The 22,015-nt window shown below is 38.0% G+C and overlaps 3 protein-coding genes across 5 annotated transcripts; 1 reads left to right on the top strand and 2 right to left on the bottom strand.

Annotated features, from left to right (window-relative positions):
• The first annotated feature begins 807 nt into the window (after positions 1-807).
• On the top strand, positions 808-11,066 carry pmm1 (phosphomannomutase 1). Of its 2 annotated transcripts, none has more exons than XM_077557823.1 (8): positions 808-1,214; positions 2,196-2,313; positions 2,446-2,522; positions 3,935-4,026; positions 4,226-4,325; positions 4,992-5,067; positions 7,319-7,434; positions 10,288-11,066. In XM_077557823.1, the coding sequence occupies exons 1-8, from the start codon at positions 1,137-1,139 to the stop codon at positions 10,366-10,368; spliced, it is 738 nt and encodes a 245-aa protein (XP_077413949.1). In that variant the 5' UTR covers positions 808-1,136; the 3' UTR covers positions 10,369-11,066. The 2 variants fall into 2 exon arrangements, with proteins under 2 accessions (XP_077413949.1, XP_077413948.1); XM_077557822.1 differs by having other exon boundaries at positions 812-1,214; positions 10,150-11,066.
• A 1,131-nt stretch (positions 11,067-12,197) lies between these two features.
• On the bottom strand, positions 12,198-16,457 carry csdc2b (cold shock domain containing C2, RNA binding b). 2 transcript variants are annotated; one of them, XM_077557826.1, is made up of 4 exons: positions 16,321-16,457; positions 14,928-15,251; positions 14,408-14,530; positions 12,198-13,253 (listed from the first exon to the last, which is right to left on the bottom strand). In XM_077557826.1, the coding sequence occupies exons 2-4, from the start codon at positions 15,107-15,109 to the stop codon at positions 13,091-13,093; spliced, it is 468 nt and encodes a 155-aa protein (XP_077413952.1). In that variant the 5' UTR covers positions 15,110-15,251; positions 16,321-16,457; the 3' UTR covers positions 12,198-13,090. The 2 variants fall into 2 exon arrangements, with proteins under 2 accessions (XP_077413952.1, XP_077413951.1); XM_077557825.1 differs by having other exon boundaries at positions 16,211-16,390.
• A 467-nt stretch (positions 16,458-16,924) lies between these two features.
• Positions 16,925-21,456, bottom strand: polr3h (polymerase (RNA) III (DNA directed) polypeptide H). Its single transcript, XM_077559893.1, has 6 exons — positions 21,123-21,456; positions 20,493-20,589; positions 18,847-18,933; positions 18,653-18,716; positions 18,332-18,563; positions 16,925-17,979 (listed from the first exon to the last, which is right to left on the bottom strand). The coding sequence occupies exons 1-6, from the start codon at positions 21,231-21,233 to the stop codon at positions 17,929-17,931; spliced, it is 642 nt and encodes a 213-aa protein (XP_077416019.1). The 5' UTR covers positions 21,234-21,456; the 3' UTR covers positions 16,925-17,928.
• Between the last annotated feature and the right edge of the window lie 559 nt (positions 21,457-22,015).

Below are 22,015 nucleotides of genomic sequence, written 5' to 3'. Positions count from 1 at the left end.
GTGACTCCTTGAAAACAAATTCAAGCAGGTTTATTTGGGGGCGGGGGGGTGTCTAATGGACTACGGTTAATGGTAAATGATAAATGGGCTGCTTTTTATGTAGCGCTTTAACTACACCATATGGTGCCCAAAGCGCTTTACAATGCCTTACATTCACACACATAGTCACACACCAGTCTTCAGCTGCTGCTGCTGCCATGCCAGGTCCACTGGGAGCAAATCGGGGTTCAGTGTCTTGCTCAAGGACACTTCGACATGGACGGATGGGAGATGACCACTCTACTTCTGAGCCATGCCACCCACAATATTTGATTAATTGTTTCTTTCCCGTGTACGTATATTTGTGAAAATTCTTTTTCAGGTTATTTGAGTGTTTTGGAACATAAAAACAAACTCCATATATTTATTCTCCAATTAAGATAAAACAGATTGTTTCACTGTCAATACAATTATTCTAATTTTAATCCTAGCTATTTTGCCAAATGTATGTAATGTATGTAATATTTTCATCTTTTATTTGTTTAAATATAAAGTGTAGTAAGAATGACATGAAACATTTTTTCCATTTTTGATAGATAGATAGATAGTTAGATAGATAGATAGATAGATAGATAGATAGATAGATAGATAGATAGATAGATAGATAGATAGATGTATACGTCCGACTGTCTTGACTAAAGGTCAGTTTGGTTGACAGGTGACCACGTGACCACTGACCACGCCCCAACATACACACCTCCTACACCACCAAAGCCCGCCTAGTTGTGACGTCACTTGTTGACCATCTTGCCTATGATTGGCTGCCGGCCGAGCTTGACATTGTGAAAGAAACCCGAGACATTTCACAAGATGTATTTTGGAAGGTGTGACCTCTTTCCGATTGAATATCTAAACATCAGGGCCGTTGACGTGAAGGAAAGCCGTGAACAAACGAAACCTTTTTAAAACGGAGGAGGCGAATTCGTGGGGACCTCGTGCATTTATCCATTGATTTAATGATGCACATTCATTTTAACGACTGTAGATCCCTCTCGAACTCCTCCCATTGATGCGTATGTTTGTGCACGTGTTTCTGGAACGAGAGTGGAAGTAAAATTGCTGGAATTAAACGAGAAGGCAAGAAAAGAAGTAGTTAAATGGAGGTCGACAGTTCTGCGGACAAAAAAATCCTGTGCCTGTTTGACGTGGATGGTACACTGACGCCACCCAGAGAGGTGAGCCGCTTCTGGATTCCTCACTGGTTACTGGCCGCGACGAGTTTAAGAGTGCTGCATAATTGTGTATTTTCGACTGGGAGATGTCTGCAACCACGTGGCGTATATTTCGCCCTGCAAAGATATGACAATCGTACAGTTGCCTTCAGTCTCCTAAAGTCACATAATTTGTCTTTATCTTTATCTCTCCTTTCTTGCAATGCAGTAAAGTCTCATACGCGTTGAATTCGGGTTCTAAAGACTAGCGCCGTAAGTAATGTCTGCACATCACATCGACACTATAGATGTCTCTACATTTTATGAATTGATTCAAGGCACATTTTATGTAAGAAACATCTCGGAGCACACCACCAAACGAAAATGTCCAATAAAAGTCCTGTATGTAAGTATATATGCATAATGATCTTTCAATTTGCTCTGACTCGGTATCAAATATCTGCTTGTTTAGTAGAAGACCAGGGCTGCCTAGTTTGTATGAATGACAACAGAATATACAGGTTGTACTTTCTGACACCCAGTGGAAAAGCATTTTATTGTTTCGACTGTCACTCTATGTCGCTGGAAAAGATAGAGTAACAATGATACATCATTTTGTAAGACACCAGATAAGCACTGCACTAGATGGACACAAATATCAGGACACACTTCTTCAATCAATTTATTAATTAACAAGTCACTGACCCTGACCAGCCTCGATGTTGAAAATTGTTCCTATATAGACAATCCAACACCTATAAAAAAGTGTTTTCATAAGATTTGAAGCTGTTATTTTCTGACATTTTCACTTGTATTCTGGATATTCAACCTAAACAATTGATGGCCAAGAAAAAAAATTACTTGCGAGTGTGTCCAGAACGTATTCCCGCGATAAATGTGATACTTCTTTCAATAGTCTATTTTAATGATGCATTGCATTCAGTTAATGTGAGTTAGTGCTTTTCATCTTTGCATCAATCAATGTATTTTCTCTTTCATTTTCAGAAAATAGACCCAGAGCTGGATGAGTTCTTCCAAGCGCTGAGAAGAAAAGTCAAGACTGGCATCGTCGGAGGGTCCGACTATTCCAAGATTGCGGAACAGCTTGGAGAAGGAGATGATGGTGAGTCAGTTTGTCGTGCACCTCAAAACTGCAAATAAGGAACCAGGTTATGGTTTTCATTCTACTCCATAGAAATCAATCTGCTGTACAACCAGTTTAGCCGCATTTCACCTTTTTCATCTTCTCTTGCAGTCATACTCAAGTTTGATTATGTATTTGCTGAGAATGGCGCAGTGCAGTACAAAGATGGCCAACTCCGGTCAAAACATGTAAGTGGCAGTGAATTGGAGTTAAGAAGGTTGATTTTTGGTTACGATTGATTGGTCAATCAACATTGATTCAACAACATTATGTCAACATTGAAGTTTGTGTTTAAAAGATGACATTGCATCTACTTTGTATTTTGGTTGAATTAAAACTTTTGAAAGGCCAATGTTAAATTATCGTTGAATCTAGGTTTGCCTTTCTGTTTTTTCTCCTCTAGCGGAGAAAGGGATTATGGGGGGGGGGGGGTATATTCTGTGGACAGGCCTGCTATAATTATTGCATAATCATACATATAAATATTGCATAATTGCAATAAATCTTTTCTGTTGGATCCGTATTTCTTTTTTTCTTGAGAGAGAGAGCAAGAGTCTCTACGACACTTCTAAGTTGTGATCTTCCGAAAGAGACATAATTTGCTCTCTCTCTCTCTATCTATCTATCTATCTATCTATCTATCTATCTATCATATATATATATATATATATATATATATATATATATATATATATATATATATATATAAATATATATATATATATATAAATAAATTTTCAAGACACTTTTTCTGAACTTTTTTTTTTCCCTGAATATGCTGGTGTTCATCCTGTTGCATGAAACTTAACTTCTTAGCCATTTCCAGGGCTGTAACTAAAAAATGATCCACCTAAAAGACCATCCTTTAGAATGTTGTTAAGCTCGCCAAGACAAAAGTGGATATTTGTATCATTTTTGTGTGACACTCCTACGCAAAGTTCTCACTCTTTAGACCAGGGGTGGCCAAGTTCGGTCCTCGAAAGCCACTATCCAGTCTGTTTTCCATGTTTCTCTCCACTAACACACCTGATTCATGATCAGGATCGTTGTCAGGCTTCTGCAAAGCTTGCTGATGAGCTGATCATTAGAATCAGCTGCGCTGAAGGAGGAAGACATGGAAAACAGGCTGGATAGTGGCTCTCGAGGACCGAACTTGGCCACCCCTGCTTTAGACCATAGGTGTCAAACTGGGGTCCAGGAGGGCCGCAGTCCTGCAGGTTTTGGAGGTTTCCCTCTTCCAACACAAGCTGATCCCAATCAGCAGGATCGTTATCAGGCTTCTGCAGAGTTTGCTGATGAACTGATCATATATCAGCTGTGTTGGAGAACGGAAACATCCAAAACCTGCAGGACCTGCAGGTTTTGGTTTGGATGTTGGATGTTTGGATGTTTCCGTTCCGAGTTTGACACCTATGTTTTAGACTAAGCCTAATTCATACTTCAATGCTTGATGACTCAAACTCAGCTTTTGTGCGGAGGCATGTGTTTGTACTTAGTGTGAGTACTTTTGCCACAAGACCAGTTATCCTGTCAATTAATATCTTACCAACTGAAATGGTGAGAAACACGATTCCCATTTTCATATTTTTCATCTTGACAGGCAATCCAGAACCGTATTGGGGAGGAGTTGCTGCAGGAGCTCATCAACTTCTGCTTGAGCTACATGGGGCTCATCAAACTGCCAAAGAAAAGGTCAAACAAACAAACACACACAGTATTTTTCTGCATTCTTGTTACGCAACAATGCCACATTCCTCCTTCAATCATCCATGCCGACCTCAGCTGGCCATGATTTATTGCGTCATACTTCCATTCATCCATTATCTGAATCGCTTATTTGCTGATTTTGAAAAAAAGTGTCGCTTCACAAAGAAGGCCTCTCTATTTACAGGGGAACGTTTATTGAGTTCAGGAATGGAATGATCAACATTTCCCCAATCGGTCGCAGCTGCACCTTGGAGGAACGAATTGAGTTCTCTGAAATTGATAAGGTAAAATACTGTTTTGGAAAATAACTAGAATATTTAGCATCCATTTAGGGCACTATATATATTTTTATTTTTTCCATTTATATTATTTTTTTTTTTGGGGGGGGGGGGTTATTTATTGTTTGTATCTTATTTTCACTTTTATTTATTTATTATTTTTTTATTCTTATTTTGGCATTTTTGGTCCTCCATATAATCAAGTCATACACAGGCCGTTCTCACTAAAGTAGTGTTAGACAATGTGATGGTATTATTACTTGACTACACTTTTTTTCAATTCATGAGATTCGTTTGTCATACATGTTGATTATATGAAAACCTAATACTGAGTCTTTATCCCTTGTGACTGCTGTTTAGCAAAGTTAGACAAAGAGTTAGACAGTATGAAAGGTTAAGTAACATAACCTAATCGGTTAATATTTAGCATTTAAACAAACTGGTCTGGGATTCAGAGAGTTTAAACATTGCTGCGCTTTCAGGACAGTCGACTTGGCTGCACATTGATGGATCACTCAAGTGAGCAGAAGATGTTTAACCCCTCAGCTTCGTGCAAAAATTCACTCCAATATTCTTTGGTCATGACATGGTTTAGGAGTTCAAATGATAGTAGTCAGAGCTTAATGAATTCCATGACACGTTCTATGCTGCAACAATATGTTGTCTTCACAGAGAGAAAAGATCAGGGAAAAATTTGTTGCTGCCCTGAAGGAGGAATTTGCTGGAAAGGGACTGAGGTTCACGAAAGGTGAGAGCGTCACAGGAAATGTTCATTTGCAAGAGAACATGTTCTGAGCTGTTATAGCAATGATTTATGATAATGAACTATAGTATTTAATAATTGTTCACAATGACATTCTTAGTATAACAATACATGTGTATATTGTCATTCATCCAGATTATGTTTTTCTTTGTGGACTGAATCAACCACAACTGAACTGTTTTGGTTGTCTTTAACGCACGGTGGAGTGCAGTTCAATAAAAAAGAGCTTTATTATCCTTGTCGAGGCAGATTTAAAAAAAAATATATAACTCTTATACAGGGTCTTGTTACATTCTGCAAGTGTCCTTAATGTGAGGCCTTCAGCTATAGTCAGAATGCATATTCACTCCCCCGTGCATTAGAGGCGGAAGGCAAAAATCATCAGTGCCATAAATAGCATAGCTGCCTTTTAACAGGAAGTGCAGACATTTTTATTGGCAGTTAAATGGTTTCATTCAACTCATTCACTGCCATTGACGGCTATAGACGTCAAAAATTCATTTGAAGTATTTCTATTACTTTAACATTTTTTCCCACTTTTTGTTAGTATGAAAACATAGAATTTGTTTTTATTGTATTAGAACAGATATAAAATTTGTGATTAATCGTGAGTTAACTAGTGAAGTCATGTGATTAATTATGATTAAAAATTGGAATCGCCTGGCGCCCCTAATTTTTTAATAATCTTGTCTTAAAAAAAAAAGATTATTAAAAATAAATGCTTTTCTTGTTTAAAAAATTTTTTATCGTAATTAATCGCATGACTTCACTAGCTAACTCACGATTAATCACAAATTTTATATCAGTTCTAAATTTACACCAAAAAAATTCTAGGTTTTCATACTCTTGTTAACGAAAATGGGAAAAAAAATGTTAAACTAATAGAAATAGTTCAAATATATATTTTTAAAGTCTATAGCTGTCAATGGCAGTGAATGAGTTAAATATAATGTACAAGCGTGCAATTTTCTTCCGCAGTTCTCCGTCAATAACAATATGACAAAACGTTCAAAGAATATATTTATAATAAAAAAAATATATAGGGAAAAAGTTTAACATAACTGTGACGTCATTTTCAGTTGACAGCAAGTTGCAAAATGGCCGCCCCCTAAGATGTATAAAAACAGGTGGATTTTGCTGCTTAATTCATATTCCACAAACGCAATATTAATCAGAATGATGTGTTTAGACTAGGAGGAAACATACAACGTATTATTGTAAAGGAGTTTTTGGATTGACTGCTTTAAACGATCTACAGTATAAATATAAAGTGTACCAGTACAGAGCAGCATGTATTTTGCATATTTTACTTTCTGCAAGTGTATTTTACACAACCTGCAATTGCAAGTTACCAGTAAGTGATTTATTAATCTCCTTTTTTTATTATTTTAACCAAAGATAATACAAAATAATAATGCTGTATTCTAATGAAGACTTGTCAAAAAAGTATACCCAATTGAACAATGGTTGTTATTATTATTATTGTGGCATCTACAACTGCACTGCCTCCGTGGTTCATTTGAATATTTAATTGCACCACTGTGCAAATTCCTTTTATAAAAGTGGATTCTTTCATTTAAGAACGTTTTCTCTAAAACCTTCTTTACTTTGACGTGCTGGTGGATGGACTGACGTTAGACGGGCTGAGTTTGAAGTGATGAGGTCAGGTGAGGGTGTGTGTGAGGAAAGCAGCCTTCTGATTGGTTGCTTGTCCAACAGCTGCTGCCTTTGTCACCCAGCATTAGAGGAGAAGAAAGGAGATGGGGCCTTTGTTAGAGGAATTATAAAGCTGGTGACCTAGTGAAAAAGAACTTTAATGAGGAGTTTGTGAATGTCTTTTTATTATTATTATTATTATTATTATTACTGCTGTCATCGTTGAACTGGTTGACTTGGTGGGCGCAGTGTTTGCTCGTCTGCCAACAAATGGAGGTGTGACAACAAAACAGGTCTGTCCGCTAATCTAAAAAGTGACTAGCCCACCATCAGTCACACCCCTTGCGGTAGTGCTTTAAAGAACATTTGTTCTGCAAAGATGAACACAGCACAGGGAAAGTGGCGTGTTTACAGGAAGAAGATTCAAAGGTGCATTTGACGGCATATGGCAGGGTGCTAATGGTGTTGTTTTGTCACGTTTGTCCTCATAAAAACAAACTGGATTTGCTCACATCTTTTTTTTATTTCTAATTATTTGAGCATGTCAATATGCAATGCTGATATTTAACTTCTTTCTTAGGCGGTCTCATCAGCTTTGACGTGTTTCCCGTTGGCTGGGACAAGCGGTTGTGTCTGGATCTGCTGGAGAGCGAAGGCCTGGACGCCATCTACTTCTTTGGCAATGAGACGTCAGATGTATGTTTTGTTTGTTTCTTTTGGATACTCACACCCTCTGTTCTCACATTACACACAGTGTGTGTAGACCACATGAGCATACGCTCATTCATCGGCCACTAAATTAGGTACGGCGGCAAAATCTAATACGCAATAAATCATTTTAAGACGAAACAGCTCAGTAGGATGCAGTTGACGCCACTACAAATTTTAATTAATCTTCTTCAGGACAAAGCAAAGAGATTCATAATGTTGAATGTCAGCAGTAGTGTTAATTTTGTAAACGAAACAAAAATAATTTCGTCAACACACATTTTTCACTGGACTAATATTACACTAGACTAGACTAAAACCCTCATTAATAAACAATAACTGGGACTAAATTAGTATGCATTTTTGTCGACAAAATTGTACTTCACTTAATAAAAACTGGACTAAAATCTATGGACATTTTAGTTCATGAACAAAAACGAGGCGAAAATTAGTTGATTTTGTAAAATCTCGTCATCTCTGTTACTGTGACACTGTCACAGCCGCTTTCAAATCTGCGGATAGTGAGTGCAACATGCTAACCACTAACTAATGCTGGTTAACTTACTAGCTCATAGCATGGAGCCATAGTGTTCATATAATGTAATTGTGTGTGAAGTTTGTCATCAAAAAGATGAAATAAAATTGTATGTGAAATCATTTTAGATCTGAAATGTTCAACATCATCTGCTAACCAAAATAATAATGGGGGAATAATTACAGGGGATAAATGATCGCCCTGACTAAAACTAGACTAAGACGTTGGCAGTTGAAGAGACAAATAAAATTATGTTTTGTTGGACTAAAATAAAGACAAAAATGCTAGATCTATAGTCGACTACGAATGGACTAAATAAAAACGGGATGAGGTTGACTAACTATGACAAAAACTAACAAGCGTGATTGAAACTGGACTAGAAGTGAGACTAAATTTAAATATGGCGGATAAAATTAACACTACCCAGCAGCTGGATTTATTGGTTGAAGACATTTCACCTTTAATCCAAAAAAGGCTGCACACAGTCACAAACGACTGTCCTGCATCGCAGTTAGTAATTCGTTTATCTTCTTGCAAAACAGCCCATTAAGTCTACACTTCCATGGGCAGACAACAGGTGCTATGCCTCAAACGTCTTCTGCTAGAGACCAATTTCCTAGTTGGACAGTCGCAATATTGTTGACGCCACAGCTAAGATTACAAACTGAAGAAAACTAACTGGGTTAAAGGTGAAATGTTTCCACAAACCACAAAGTTGAATTACCAGTACCTCATGTCAACCTTTGTGGATTGCAAGGACACGGATGACTGGCAAGCTACAAGGTGAGTGTGCAAGTAAGTGTTGAACATGCAGTTTATCATCGTCCTCAAATAACCCCGTAATACAAACAATCAGCTTCCATTCATCTTCGCTGTATGTAGAGTGCTAAAGCTTGCGGCGCTTTTAGCGTTTTAGCTCATTGCTAATTGCACTTTTGGAGTCAGGCCAGGTCGTAAACATTAGACATTTAGTGAGAGAGTGGATGATCATGTTGAAGTGAAACCATATACAGTAAACAAATGGAATGAAGCGCTTTTATCACAGTTCCCCATGTTTCATTATGTATCTTATCAACATCTGTCAGTCATTTATTTACACATTTTGTGTTTAATGGAATGGTTGCAAGGCCTTTGGGGGGGGAAATAACTTGTTTAGCAGTTGAATAAGCCGTGAAATGCGTTTTAAGTAGCAAAATGTAATGGATAGAGGAGTTGAACATATGCCCACTAGGGGGAACCAGAATACACGATCATAAACAATGGCAGGATGGCCCGTAGGATTTGGATACAGCTGCAGAACATTAGATTGCCCAGGTTAGGGATGCTCGATTATGAAGAAAATATTCATCACGATTGATTTGATAAGAATTGAAATCATGATTAGGACAATCATTTGTTTTATGGTACAAAACAAGAAATGTCATTTTAAAATGTAAAAAAGAAAAAGAAAAGTGCAAATACCGGTATATAAATTTAGACAACTCAAAATTTGTGTTAATAATCTTTTATTTTTGTTGATAATTATGCCGATTTTGTCATTGTGGAATGTCATAATTGTTATTGAATTTTGAGTAATTGCACAGCCCTAGCGCAGGTGTACCTAATGCTGTGGCCTGTGAGTGTACGTCATTTGAATTTAAATCATCGACTCTTTTTTTTTTTTTACCCCCAAATTTTCTTGACAATAATATGCAGTCTCACTACTAGACCAAACACAGTATACTGGTTAATGTTGCATTTGTGAAACGAAACCTTAAAGGTGCATTGCGCAGTTTAAAAAGATAATATTAAAGCTTTTTTCTACATCATGCATGCTCCACTAATGCTGAGATGAGTTCGACGAGTCGTGACTGTTTTACTCTGACTGCACCTATCAGTTTTTATCTTCCCTTTATAGTAGAGTGTGCGGACCCCAATTTAATCCACCTTGTAAAAACAAATATTACACTTGAGGATGTGTAGGTCAGTGCTTGTGATAGTGTTCAAGCTAGCAGAGAAGGCCATGTTGGCCCTGCATTCTCTTATATGCAGGTATCGTGCAGGTGAGTCATACTGTATTAATCCAAAAGGGTAAAAATCAGAGGTCAGATTAAGAGTGTCTGACAGAAACGTAATAAAGCCGCATTAATCTTTCCTCCTTCATTGCTATTGGTCTCTCTTTTCCTTAGGGTGGAAACGATTATGAAATCTTTAACGACCCGCGTACGATCGGCTACACGGTCTCCTCTCCGCAAGACACTGCCAGCCTGTGTCGGCGACTTTTCTTTGATGGGCCGTCATCATGTGAATCCTAATGTTATTTTCAGAGCTCAAAGGACTCTGCTGCTGAGTGGTTCTTCTACCTGTTGAAAATCAACCAGTGGATCAGGTTGGTTGGGGACTACTGAAAATGCACCTCTACTGATTTTATCCATATTAATAATGTGATTGCTTTAGGGGGGGGAAAGTACAAGAGAAAAATTGTTAAAGATGCATGTCTCACAAAAACTAACAGTGAAACTGTTCCATATTCTGTATAGAAGATGGGTGGAAGATGATGAAGTTATTCAAAGGAAAATTATTTCTTTTTAAGAGTTATTATAAAAATAAAAAAATCTACTGTATAATTCTAAATGGGGTGTAAAAGACAATATGTGTTTTCTCCTTCCGGGTGCAAGACATTCCAGATTTGTTATTGCCTCCTGTATTTATTGATTTATCTGCTTTTATCCATTTTATATTAAGTAGAACTGTTTTTGAACCTACAGTGAATTAAGCTTTGGTGATCAAGTCACAATGCCAACTTGAATGTGTATATTACCGTAAGTCTTTTTAGAGGCTGTTCTGTATCCTGCATACTGTTAATTCAGTGATGACGGATTGTTTATCATTTTATTATGTTGTCAAAAAGTCCAGAGGGATATTCACTACATTCATGACTAATAATGAAATGTTATTTTAAATGCCTGCCTCAGGCCCGTGTAAAACTGTCAACATATTAACCTTGAAAGTGATGACAAGTATGTAGCCTGCCCTGTATAAAAGTCATTAATTTAGTTTTTTGTCATTTCAATACATGGGTAATTAATAAATTGCTTTGACAGAATTTCACATTGCTCAGCTGTTTTATTTGGATCATCAATGAATTCATTGACATCAGGAAATATCACATGCATTGTGCCTGTTGGCTACACCTGTGGCATACTTGTATGCACATACTTTTTTTCTCACTACAAAACCTTTAATCTTTTAAACTTGTAAGTCATACCACAACGTGTTACGGTGCAAAGGAAATTTTCACTTCTGCTTGGTATCAGCATGTATAAGATTTTCATTTTTGGCAATATAAAAAGAGACTACTAATATATTAAAGCAGAGACGTATATCGAGAGAGTTTGGGCAACTCGATTTCGGCAGGGTAACAAGATGGCGTCCATATGTCAGGTGACATATGTCACATATGTCACATGACATATCATTGGCCAAACTCTCTATGTACTATATGCCACAGAGGAGGCGGGACTTCCGTATTCCGGGTTTTCACCCATTAAGTTTGTTTCCGTTTCCGGTTTGCGACGTGTGGGCTGCGTCCCAGTACTTGCGCTTCCGCCTTTGTGGCCCTCGGTTGCACGTTCCCGTCGACGGGTGCGAGTATGTAGTGTCTGTCTCAGTGTCCGAAGCATTTCAGATAGCCGAGACGCCCTCCCGCCGATTAGGGGGAGCGCGCGGTGGGGGTACGCAGGGGCGGGGGTGTGAGTATTGGAACGCGGCCAGCAGTGGCCGGAAACGGGGCTGAAATGTAAAATCTGGAAGTCGGAAGTCCGTGGCATCTACCCCATATACGGTTCTGTTGAAAAGTGGACAAATACCCCACCTACAGGCCAAAATCAAGAACCTAAACAATAAGATGCGAGGGGCAGATGTCGGCTTGATTGACATGTTTTCTACCCGACGTGCCTTACATTAATCAATCCAGTACTCAATAAAATGGATCTGCAAATTGTAAAGTGGATATTTTATTGAGACAAGTCCAACCACACGAGCTACATTTATGGTGGCTTGCCTGCACATAGCACATGCATTAAACGTCCGCTTCAACATGATCTTTTTGTCTGTCTGTTGTATTGCAATAAAGACTGAAAGTGTTTGACGTGTATGTCTTACTGACATTTACATTAGCTAAGTTTTCATTTGACTTTTAGTTTATTAAGAAACAGAAAGTCTCTTGACACCAGTGTACAGCGAGACTTCTAAATTTAATTTTTTTTTTTTTTAACAGACACAAACGTTATCATGAAATGGTTTCATGTCATTCCAAGCCACCACCAAAGGAAAGAAAAAATTTGAGGTGACGAATAATACTCCAAGTCCTATGTTGACATTTCAGGCAGTGACACAGACAGAAATGCTGAGAGGTCCTAGCACAGTTAGAACACAATAAAACTGATCACAACCTGAAATTCTACAACACAAACAACAGATGTGTGACAATGACCAACTATAAAGTCATGTAGTCGACTATCATACAAACTAAGCATACACAAAAAACACACACGCTATTTTAATCAGTTCAATGGCATTGTTTTAAACAACAGCAAAATGAGTAGAACCGGATCGCTCTTAGTTTGTGGCAACTCGTAGCGGAGTTTCACATTTTGCGACACTTTGGTGTTCCCACAACAAAAGATCAACAGTTACAGTAAATAATCAAACGAAATCAACACAAGACAATAAAATAACAGCAAAATGTCTGATATGCATGTTCTGTGATGAATCTGCTTCAGTCGTCCAAAATGATTCCTGACAAAGACTTATTGACTTTACCATCCATTTTAACTAACCAACTTGTGCCTGTTTTAATTCTCAAGCAAAACAAACATTCACATTCCTAAATACCAGGAAGTATCAGGAAAGGACGAATATTTGATGAGGGACGGAATCATGTTCGGCACCTTAAGTCTTTTGTCATTCTCTATTGCTTCTACTCACACATACACTCGGTAGAAGACAGAAAATGTTGGATATTATCAGAGTTAAGTGGAGGAGCAGTCGTTAAACGGTAACGTAAAAAGGAAACATGCGCATGATGTATGTTTTCAGTCCCTCCATCCACCGTCCTGGAGAGCAAACCTAAGAACTGATGATCTGCCCAGACCAGGTCTCGTGTTTCGTGCCTGGGTTCAGATGAATTATCTTCACCTCCACCGCCTGCACCTTCAGGTTCTTGGGGGGAACTCTGCACACTTTGTATGTGACCTCATCACCCTCGACGGGAACATATTCCCCATCGATGCTGAAACACAAGACAAATATGCTCAGTCTGACGCTCTGTCACCAAATATAGTCAGAAGCAGTGACATTGAGAAAATCCTAAAATGTCAGGTGCTGTATCAGATCAAAAAGGCGGAGTTTGAATAGCTAATATTTGAGCGGTTTTACTACTTTCTATGAGCAGGGCAAACTTAAGTACAGTATTTGGAATGCTAGCTTGTAGGCTTGTGTCACACACTAGTAGCATCCTTATCAAGAATAGTGATTAAATGATCATTTTTCTATAAAGTCGCTTTATGATGAGTTGAGCAATAAATTCATTTATTCAATATCATATACTCAATATGCTTGATAGGGAGGCAACTAGTGGATGACACAAGTTGGGCATTTCATACTTTAAAAAAACATATTCAAAGATTAATTTTCAGATTTTTTTTTGGGGCGATTTTGTGCTTTCAGGTTTTCTTTTGTTTTGAGACATTTTATAGTTACTTTGTTACTTTATAGTTATGTTTTTGTCTACCTTTTTTTTACAATTAATTTTCAGATTTTTTTTTTTTTGGGGGGGGGGCAATTCCAAAATAATTTTATGGTAATTTTCTGCCTTTCTTCTTTTGTTTTTGAACATTTTATAGTTACTTTTTGAATGTTTTCTTTTATGCCTTTTTAAAATTAATTTTCCAACTTTTTCAGCAATTTTGTGTATATTATTATTAAATTGCCTATGGCAATTTTCTGCTGTTTTATGGACATTTTTTATTTTTAAAAACATTTTCATCGACCTTTCGTCTCTTTTTCTGAGAGCTTACAAATTAGGACTCTGACATTTTTTGAATATTTAATTATTATTTTTTATTATCTAAATTCTTAATTCATTCAAAGATTATCTAAAAATTTAAACAAATATGTAAAAAAAAAAAATCGACTTATTTTCTTAGAGCTCCACATTGGGCCACAGGAGAGGGACTAAAAGAGCCACATGTGGCTCTAGAGCCGCAGATTGCAGACCACTGAACTAGTGGACCAAGCATTGCTACTATGTGAGCTCAATAGTCCTACTACTGAGGACAAAGAGTGCACTAGTACATGGACCTCAAGCTGGATATCAAGGATAAATACTCAAACAGCTTTCTTTTGTTGCCCTCAGAATGTCATCACATGTCGATTGTCACTCACTCTGAGATGTGAACAAAGATGTCTTCGCCGCCATGGCTGGGCCGGATGAACCCGTGTCCCTGTGACCTTGAGAAGTTCTTACAAACACCCTTGAACACCGGACCCGAGTGAGCTCGGACCGTGCTGCGTGCACACAAAGAATTTGAATGTTACTAAGGACATTTAATGAAGTGGCTGCCACTACTAGTTCAAACTCAGGAAAAAAAGAAGAAGAAATGCAGAAATGAAAGCGAGGTTAGAGAATGTCAGTCACATCTTCCTCATTGTGTTGCAAACACAACAGAAGGGGAGAAGACGCAACATTCAACACAGAAAGTTGTAACTGTTAACTGTTAAAAAAAAAACCCAGTCCTATTGATACTATAACTTCAACCAATGACTTTTCATTTTGGCCTTTTCCCATCTTCTGATTGGTTGGCAAGCCAAGATAGACTAACAGAACAAATTAGCATCTATTATTCTTAAATGTTCGTGTTGTTTTCATGTTTATTCAAGAGATATTGATTGTGAACAGACTTACGCTGAGTACGTGCGAGTACGTTTGGTCGGCAGCGGGCTAGGGAGTTCCCGCGGTAGCGCCTGCTCCCCCCTCTCCTCCCAAACCCGACTGCCTTCCCTCAAGAATGGGAAGGACACGGTGAGCGGGGCGTCGGGGGATCGGAGCGGGGTCGCCGAGGGTGACGTGAGGCTGGGGTCCGTCATGCTGACTTTGGTGGGAGGAGGACGGGGACGGGGATGCTACTGAGTGTGCTGCTAAACACAGCTGTCTTCCGTGAGTGCGGGACACGGGCTCAGCAAGTTATCCAGGTCAGCACTGTCACTTCAAGTCTATCAGGAGGACATGCTGTGAGGAGGAAAAACACAGGGAGATGGAGGCAGTATGAGAGAGCTGTCACACAGCTTTAGACATTTAGACGTGACGATGCAGAGGAGAGCTGAGAGGAGCTTGTTTCAGTCAAATACTGTAAGGCGGGGGCGTCAAACTTGTTTTTAATCGCAAGTTACACACTTGTTATGATTGTGATTAAAACCACATACTTGTAAATATATAATCGCTACAAGTGCAGTACATCAAAAATCACAGTTCAGTGCATATCTTAAATTTACCAATCAGTTTACATTAGGTACAGTAAAGCAGAATATGCTACGTCAGTTGTTCTTAACCTGGGTTTAGAGTTTAAGTATCAAATCACTATAATTTTTTTTTTATTATTGGTTCCAAGCAGAATTCATATATTTTCAAATTTAAATCAAATGATATTTTACATTATTCCTGTATAACTGCTTCAAAGGGGATGATTCAGTGCATTGCTGTGCGTGTCACGCCCACTCTCCTGTGTGTGATGCGCGAGGGTGACGTCAGAACAGCTGCAGGAGGCCACCTTCGAGTGACGTCAAACAGCCCCGTCCCCAATTCTCAAATTCCCATTACTGTACTGTATTCATCTTTTTTCTAAGTAAATATAATACAAAAAGGCAGGGACAAATGGTGACACAATGACACCAGAGGGAGCCGGAAAGATGAATAACAAGACAATGCACAGAAACGCATTACATACATAATACAAAATGTTTGCTTAAGCCCTCTTCTGGCATACTCTGACAGTAAATTGATGGTATATAAAATTTTTAAAAAAGAACATCTGATGACTATGAATTTTGTTTGCAGTGATGATATTTGAATGTTTTTTTATCCACTTCCTGTCATACGACCCGTCCCCATCCAAAAACAAAAGCCTCCCTCACTGACCGTCACTGTGCTGTGGATCTTCACCATGCATTACAAAGACGAATAATACTTACAGCGGCGGACCCACCAGCTGGTTGGACGGTCAACTCACTGTGCCAATGTGTGCGTTAAGACGATGCGTATCATTATATAAGAACCAAATTAAATAAATAAGTGGGAAAACCTGATGTGACGGCGAGCGTGCGCAGCTGGCGGAGGTTTCCGATGGCGTGATGCGAAGAGTGCGCATGCGCACTGCGCTCCTCCACCCTGCGAGCGGATGCGATGCGTTCAAAGCAGACTCGCTGTGGCGGAAACTTCGTTTGCGCATCTCTTCCTTCCGTGATGTCACCGCACGACGACGAAACATATCAGTGGAGAAAACCTTTGTTTGGATAATATTAATCTGCACAATTTAAGGAGCTCAGATGCGTTTTCCGTGAAAAATTAGGTAAAAAAAATATATATATATATATATATATATATATATATATATATATATATATATATGGCAACGAACGAAGGTAAAAAAAAAAAAAGTATATATATATATATATATATGGCAACGAACTGTGCCATGTACAGTATCTAGAACAGTTCATTTAATCAAATAACATGAATAAAAAAACATAAAAAATTAATTAAAATATAGCACACTATAGAAACTAATTAGCAGGGTTTGTTTGTGATTGAAAAAAAAACAACAACCTTTATTTGTCATATACTTTAGCGGTGTAGTGATCAACAAAGTGTGACAGTGTCCTGGAGTGATAGCCTGTGGTCATAAGTCATCTGTAGATCGCCGGTTTATTTAAAACACACACACACACACACAGATGTATGTCAATGGAAAAACGATTTTCAAAAAGGGTTAAAAAGTAAAGAGAACTTGATGGTACAATCCTTAAATCGGGCAGAAAAACTTGTCTTCCTACTAAACTGTTAGTTTACTTTGAGGCAGCATTCTCAGGGAGAAGGAAGTCACATGAACACCTCTTTATCTGATCTTTTTTCTCTTCTTTTTTTTTAATGCAACATGACCTAGTCTTACCAGACAATTGAGAGAAGCAACCAATGACCTCACAGGGGTCACATAAAATTCATTATGTGTATATATTTATGTCCTTCAAAATATAGGATTTAATAGCTTGTCTCTAATCCCTAGTGGCTTCCCATCACCGCACAACATAACAAATCAAAATTGATGACAGGCCATTCACATTATTTGATGTTAAGGTGATATGAATGCTTAGTAAACACTATAATAAAATATTAAATATTATTACAGAAAATAATGTATGTGGGTTTATTTCCGCACCTCTGAGTTATCATTCTTTTGACATCCTAAATTATATCCAATGTGTAAGAGCAAAAACAATAAATCTCATTTTGAGTTTATCGTTAGGCCTATATCACACTTTTCAAAACATTATGAAAAATAAATTATCATACTTCTTTGAATTACTGAATCACTTATATTTCAATGATAAGGGAAATGCTGTCCAATGTAAAATAAAATAACTAAAAGCGGATACTTATGGATCAATCCTCATTAAATATACGACACATAATTAACATGATGCTTGTAGGTCTTTTAGGTTGAGTATTTCCCAGATGATCTTCGTCAGTGCAACACATCAGCATGTTCCGTCACCAATGTCCATTGTTAGTCTCTTAACTAAGTCAATAGCAGGACTCAGTCAAAGTCTAAAATCAAGCTTTGCTCCAATCACAACAGGTCTTCCAGAGCAATGATGATGATGATACTGGTCCAAATCATCTCCACCTCCTGCTAGTTGTTCCACCATGACAGCAGCCCCAGTCCTGGCTCACAAATGGTCCCCTAAGACAAGAGACAGAGTGGGTCAGTTTCAGTGTTTTTTTCTCATGGTATGCTATTCTGAATATTTTAACATGTACGCATTAGCTACAACATTAGGTACACTGAAAGGCACATTCTAATGCGGTCCAATATAAGAAATGTGTTAAAAGTTTTGCCTTTATAAATACCATCATGCTTAATTTTGACACTAGCAAAAAAAGGAATTAACTCAGTGATTAGGAAATACACTATAGATCTTCAGTAGTGCAGATTTGCATCACCACCGTTAGCATGATGCAACGCTACAGCATGTCGAGTGCCCATCTTGCATAACATTGTGTTTCAAACTTGGGACAGCAAGAACAGATCTCACTATTAGTGTGTATGGCGCCTCTTTCTTCTCGCCGGTATCTTGTGCCGGTGGTGGTGCCGTTGACTGCCCAGGTTGGGCGGGTGGCACATCAGTACTCGGGCCCGTTGGTGACGTATCCACAAATACCTCATCCGCCACTCGAAAACGGATCTCCTCCCCCTGGTCCATGTAGAGGTCGTGTGCTCCTTCGTCAGTCTCGTATTCCCAAAGCCAAACTTGCTCGGCTTCGTCGCTTGAGCTGGAGCTAAGGAGGACTACGGTAACACTACAAATCCACTTCTTTTAAAGATACTTTATTTTATGTAACATTTGAGAGGATACAATTTAGTGGGTTGCTGAAGAGACTCTGGTGGGATGAGAATGTCATCAAAGAAGCCCATGGTGACTGAGAAATGGAAACGGAGCTGTCAGCGTTAAGCCAATATTTTTAGAGCTTCCGATGTTGGAAGTGGGATGTGAGCTTTTACTACGATTTTCATATACATGCTAGCTAGAATATTGACAAATGAGATTACCATGGACACCCTCCTGACTGCAGTACTTGATCTTGCCCACCAGGATCTCATCCAGAAACGGGTGGAAAACAACATATCTGAAATGAACTGACAGGAAAAAAATGGGATCAAGGTAAACTCATTCAAAGGAATGTGTAACTTTCAAACATACCATCTCATCTCATATTCCAAAGCATAATTTATGTAATTATTAGCAGAATTTTTTTCATACCAATTAGTTTGCGTCAATAATTTCCTTATGCACTATTTTGTTTCCCTTTATATCTTTGAAAAATGTGTAATAATAAAATGTGTGCTGTCAAAGTTAAAGCGTTAACTATTTAATTTATCACGAAAAATTTGCGCATTAATCATGTATTAACTAAGATTAATAGCAATATTAATTTTGACCACAGGTTATCCATTATCTTGACAGAGGATGGTTACGTTAAAGGTAGCACAGGTTGTGTTTGAGCAATAAACATAACTACATGCATTAAAGTAAAGCATTTAATAAATGTTTGCGTATGAAATTCAAAATATTTGTTCATGTCGAACTATTTTTTTCCCATTTTAAATTGTGCAAGTAATTAACTGATTAGAAAAAGAGGAGGGTGGGTGTGTGCAGTGGATAAATAATTTTGAAGACATCCTCATAACATTAAATGTAAAATAATAATGATAATAATAATAATAATGTATAATAGGTGCTCTTTAAATTTGGTGGACACATTTTTTTTTAAATAAAAAAGGCTTTTTTAATTAAGCGATTAATCGTGATTAATCAAAATTCAAAAATGTGATTAATCTGATAAAAAAAATAATTGTTTGGCAGCTCTAAATAAAATCTAAAATAAAAATCTATATATGAAAAATTGGTTAATTCAATAAATGTTGAGATGTACATACCAAACATTCATAAATTAGGATGTAAAAATGACTTTGGTATATTTTAAGGGGGGCTTTCCACTTGAAAGAAAAATACATGGTAATACCAGAATACCTGGAAAAGCTCTCCGTACAAGATGAAACATGGCTTTTGCAATTAAGATGTGTTTTGGTTGTTTTTGAAGAACACTTAAAAGAGAGGCATATGAATAGGAAGCCAAATCTAGTTCAATTTAGGCTAAAAGTAGTTAAAGGATAACTCAACAGGAAGTCAGACTCTTGCTCCACCCCTCACTATGATTTAAAATGGGCGCTCAAAGGGGGTCTTGCCTGGAGGACTGTTGGGTTGCGAATGGGGAATGGGTTGGGCGTGGTCTGGCTGTGATTGACAACAGCAACTCGCTAAGAAGACGTTTAGGGGGGCGTGTACGAGAATGAGCCAGTGGGTGGCGGGGCCGACTACGTAATGCGGAGCAAGCGACGTAGTATGTATCGTCTCGTGTAATGAGAGGACAAATTGAGTTTATCCCAGTGTGTTACCTGAAGATGGCGCCGAACACACGGTTTTTGTCCCAAATTCAAGCTTTAAACAAACATGCACTAAAATGTTAAAGTAATGACCAGGACATGTAGATAGCATTTGTAGACACCAGTTTATACAGTTTATCAGTAAAAAAAAAGAAAAGAAAGAAGTTGATTTGGTGTTGAGTTATCCTTTAACAACAAGGTAGTGGACAACATAACGCAGTGATAACAGTCAAGCTTTCAGCTCATCATACCTTTAGTGTGTGATGCACCATCTCCCGGGAAAATGTATGAATCTTCCAGATTCGTGATGTCATACAAGCAGATGCAGAGGCCGACATTGTAGACCACCTGAGGTAAGCATCCAGTTACAAAAAGGCGGCTTATGTGGCAGGACGCACATTCATTTGTAAGTGCAAAGTTACACACTACTTACATCAAGTTAAAAAAAAAATCAGGATGAACTTAAAATGCAGTATAACCTTTAAAGGTAAACTTAATTTATCCTTCTGTAAAAGTTTCAATGTACGTCCAGCTATTCAATGCTTTAGTACATTTTCCGTATCTTGCTCTTTTCCCAAAAGGAGATGAACAGTAAAATTCATAGCAAGTGTTTGATACATTAATCTACCGTTGTTGGTTTTGTTGCTGTTGTTGATTAGTGACGGCAAAATAAATATCTGATTCACAGCAGTCTACTGTATACATCACGCTAAAACAGCCTATCCACGGCCAACCTACTTAAATCGCTCCGGCGATTGACCAATTAGAGCTGTTCACGGCAAAAATAATCATTGCCCAATGAGTAAAACAGGTAGCCTAACTCGACGTCTAAAAAACACACATAATCAATCAAAGGTTTGAGCACATATTAACAGACCCACCTTGTTAGCCAGCTTTTTGTTCAATTCCTCGGACACAGCCTCGTTGAGCTGTCGGTGAAAGTTCCACGGAGGAATCCTGACTGTGTCCATCATCTCCACTAACACAAACATGGTTACGACTCAAGCACACGCAACAAAAACCAAGGCTCGGTGTGCGAGCTACATTTGAGAGTTGAAGAACGTTTCGTTTTGTCATCTACCAAAAACGTTAAACAAAAGCATGTCTTAAACAAGAACAAAAAACTACAACAAAACGTAAAGTAATCGTTGACAGCGTTGAAAACATGTTGCTGCCATGTGATACTTACGACAGTGCCCGCACAACATCGGTCAATTTACGGCATGTCGTCAAGAAATTTAAAGGTACAGAGCGCTGTTGATGTTTTTTTTAAAGTGGGTGGGGGATTAAAGGTGCATGTCCTTTACAGATGTTAACGTTTTTAAATAACCCCATATATTTCGTAATATAGATTTAATAGACCCAATTTCGAAAGGCTTGCATGTGGTGAATTTTGATTGATGGCATTTAAAAGCTTGTTTGAGCTTGCTTTTCTATTTTTTTTCTTCTTGAAAAACAAAAAAGACTCCCAACATTCAAATACATTTGCTTACTTTCGGACGGTAATTGTTAGCCTTGAATATACGCTATACAAAGTTAAATGAAAAGCAGACCAGTGAAGTATATAAGGGCCTTTTTCTACACACCACTTTCACACATATTACATTTTCATCTGTCACTTTGAAACCCATAAACAACATTGCATCGCTTTGCTTCACAGTAGGAGAAATGTCAATGATTCTCAAAAGTATTTGAGTACAAACTGCTAACAGACATGGAATCATTCATACTGTCAAAGACAGTAACAAGTCCAATGTTTAGTATTTAACATTTC

The sequence above is a fragment of the Vanacampus margaritifer genome, chromosome 2 (assembly GCF_051991255.1).
Source record: "Vanacampus margaritifer isolate UIUO_Vmar chromosome 2, RoL_Vmar_1.0, whole genome shotgun sequence".
Taxonomy (NCBI): Eukaryota; Metazoa; Chordata; class Actinopteri; order Syngnathiformes; family Syngnathidae; genus Vanacampus; species Vanacampus margaritifer.
The sequence above is the reverse complement of the archived record's forward strand: the minus strand, read 5'-3'. Positions and strand labels throughout refer to the sequence as shown.

Coding starts and splice junctions, on each gene's coding strand:
- pmm1 (XM_077557822.1), top strand. CDS start 1,137: ATGGAGGTCGACAGTTCTGCGGACAAAAAAATCCTGTGCCTGTTTGAC. Junction 1,215..2,195: donor CACTGACGCCACCCAGAGAG/GTGAGCCGCTTC, acceptor TTTCATTTTCAG/AAAATAGACCCAGAGCTGGA. Junction 2,314..2,445: donor GCTTGGAGAAGGAGATGATG/GTGAGTCAGTTT, acceptor CTTCTCTTGCAG/TCATACTCAAGTTTGATTAT.
- polr3h (XM_077559893.1), bottom strand. CDS start 21,233: ATGTTTGTGTTAGTGGAGATGATGGACACAGTCAGGATTCCTCCGTGG. Junction 20,590..21,122: donor ACAAAAAGCTGGCTAACAAG/GTGGGTCTGTTA, acceptor TGCTTACCTCAG/GTGGTCTACAATGTCGGCCT. Junction 18,934..20,492: donor TGGTGCATCACACACTAAAG/GTATGATGAGCT, acceptor TTTTCCTGTCAG/TTCATTTCAGATATGTTGTT.
- csdc2b (XM_077557826.1), bottom strand. CDS start 15,109: ATGACGGACCCCAGCCTCACGTCACCCTCGGCGACCCCGCTCCGATCC. Junction 14,531..14,927: donor CGTACTCGCACGTACTCAGC/GTAAGTCTGTTC, acceptor GTGTGCACGCAG/CACGGTCCGAGCTCACTCGG. Junction 13,254..14,407: donor ATCTTTGTTCACATCTCAGA/GTGAGTGACAAT, acceptor CTTGTGTTTCAG/CATCGATGGGGAATATGTTC.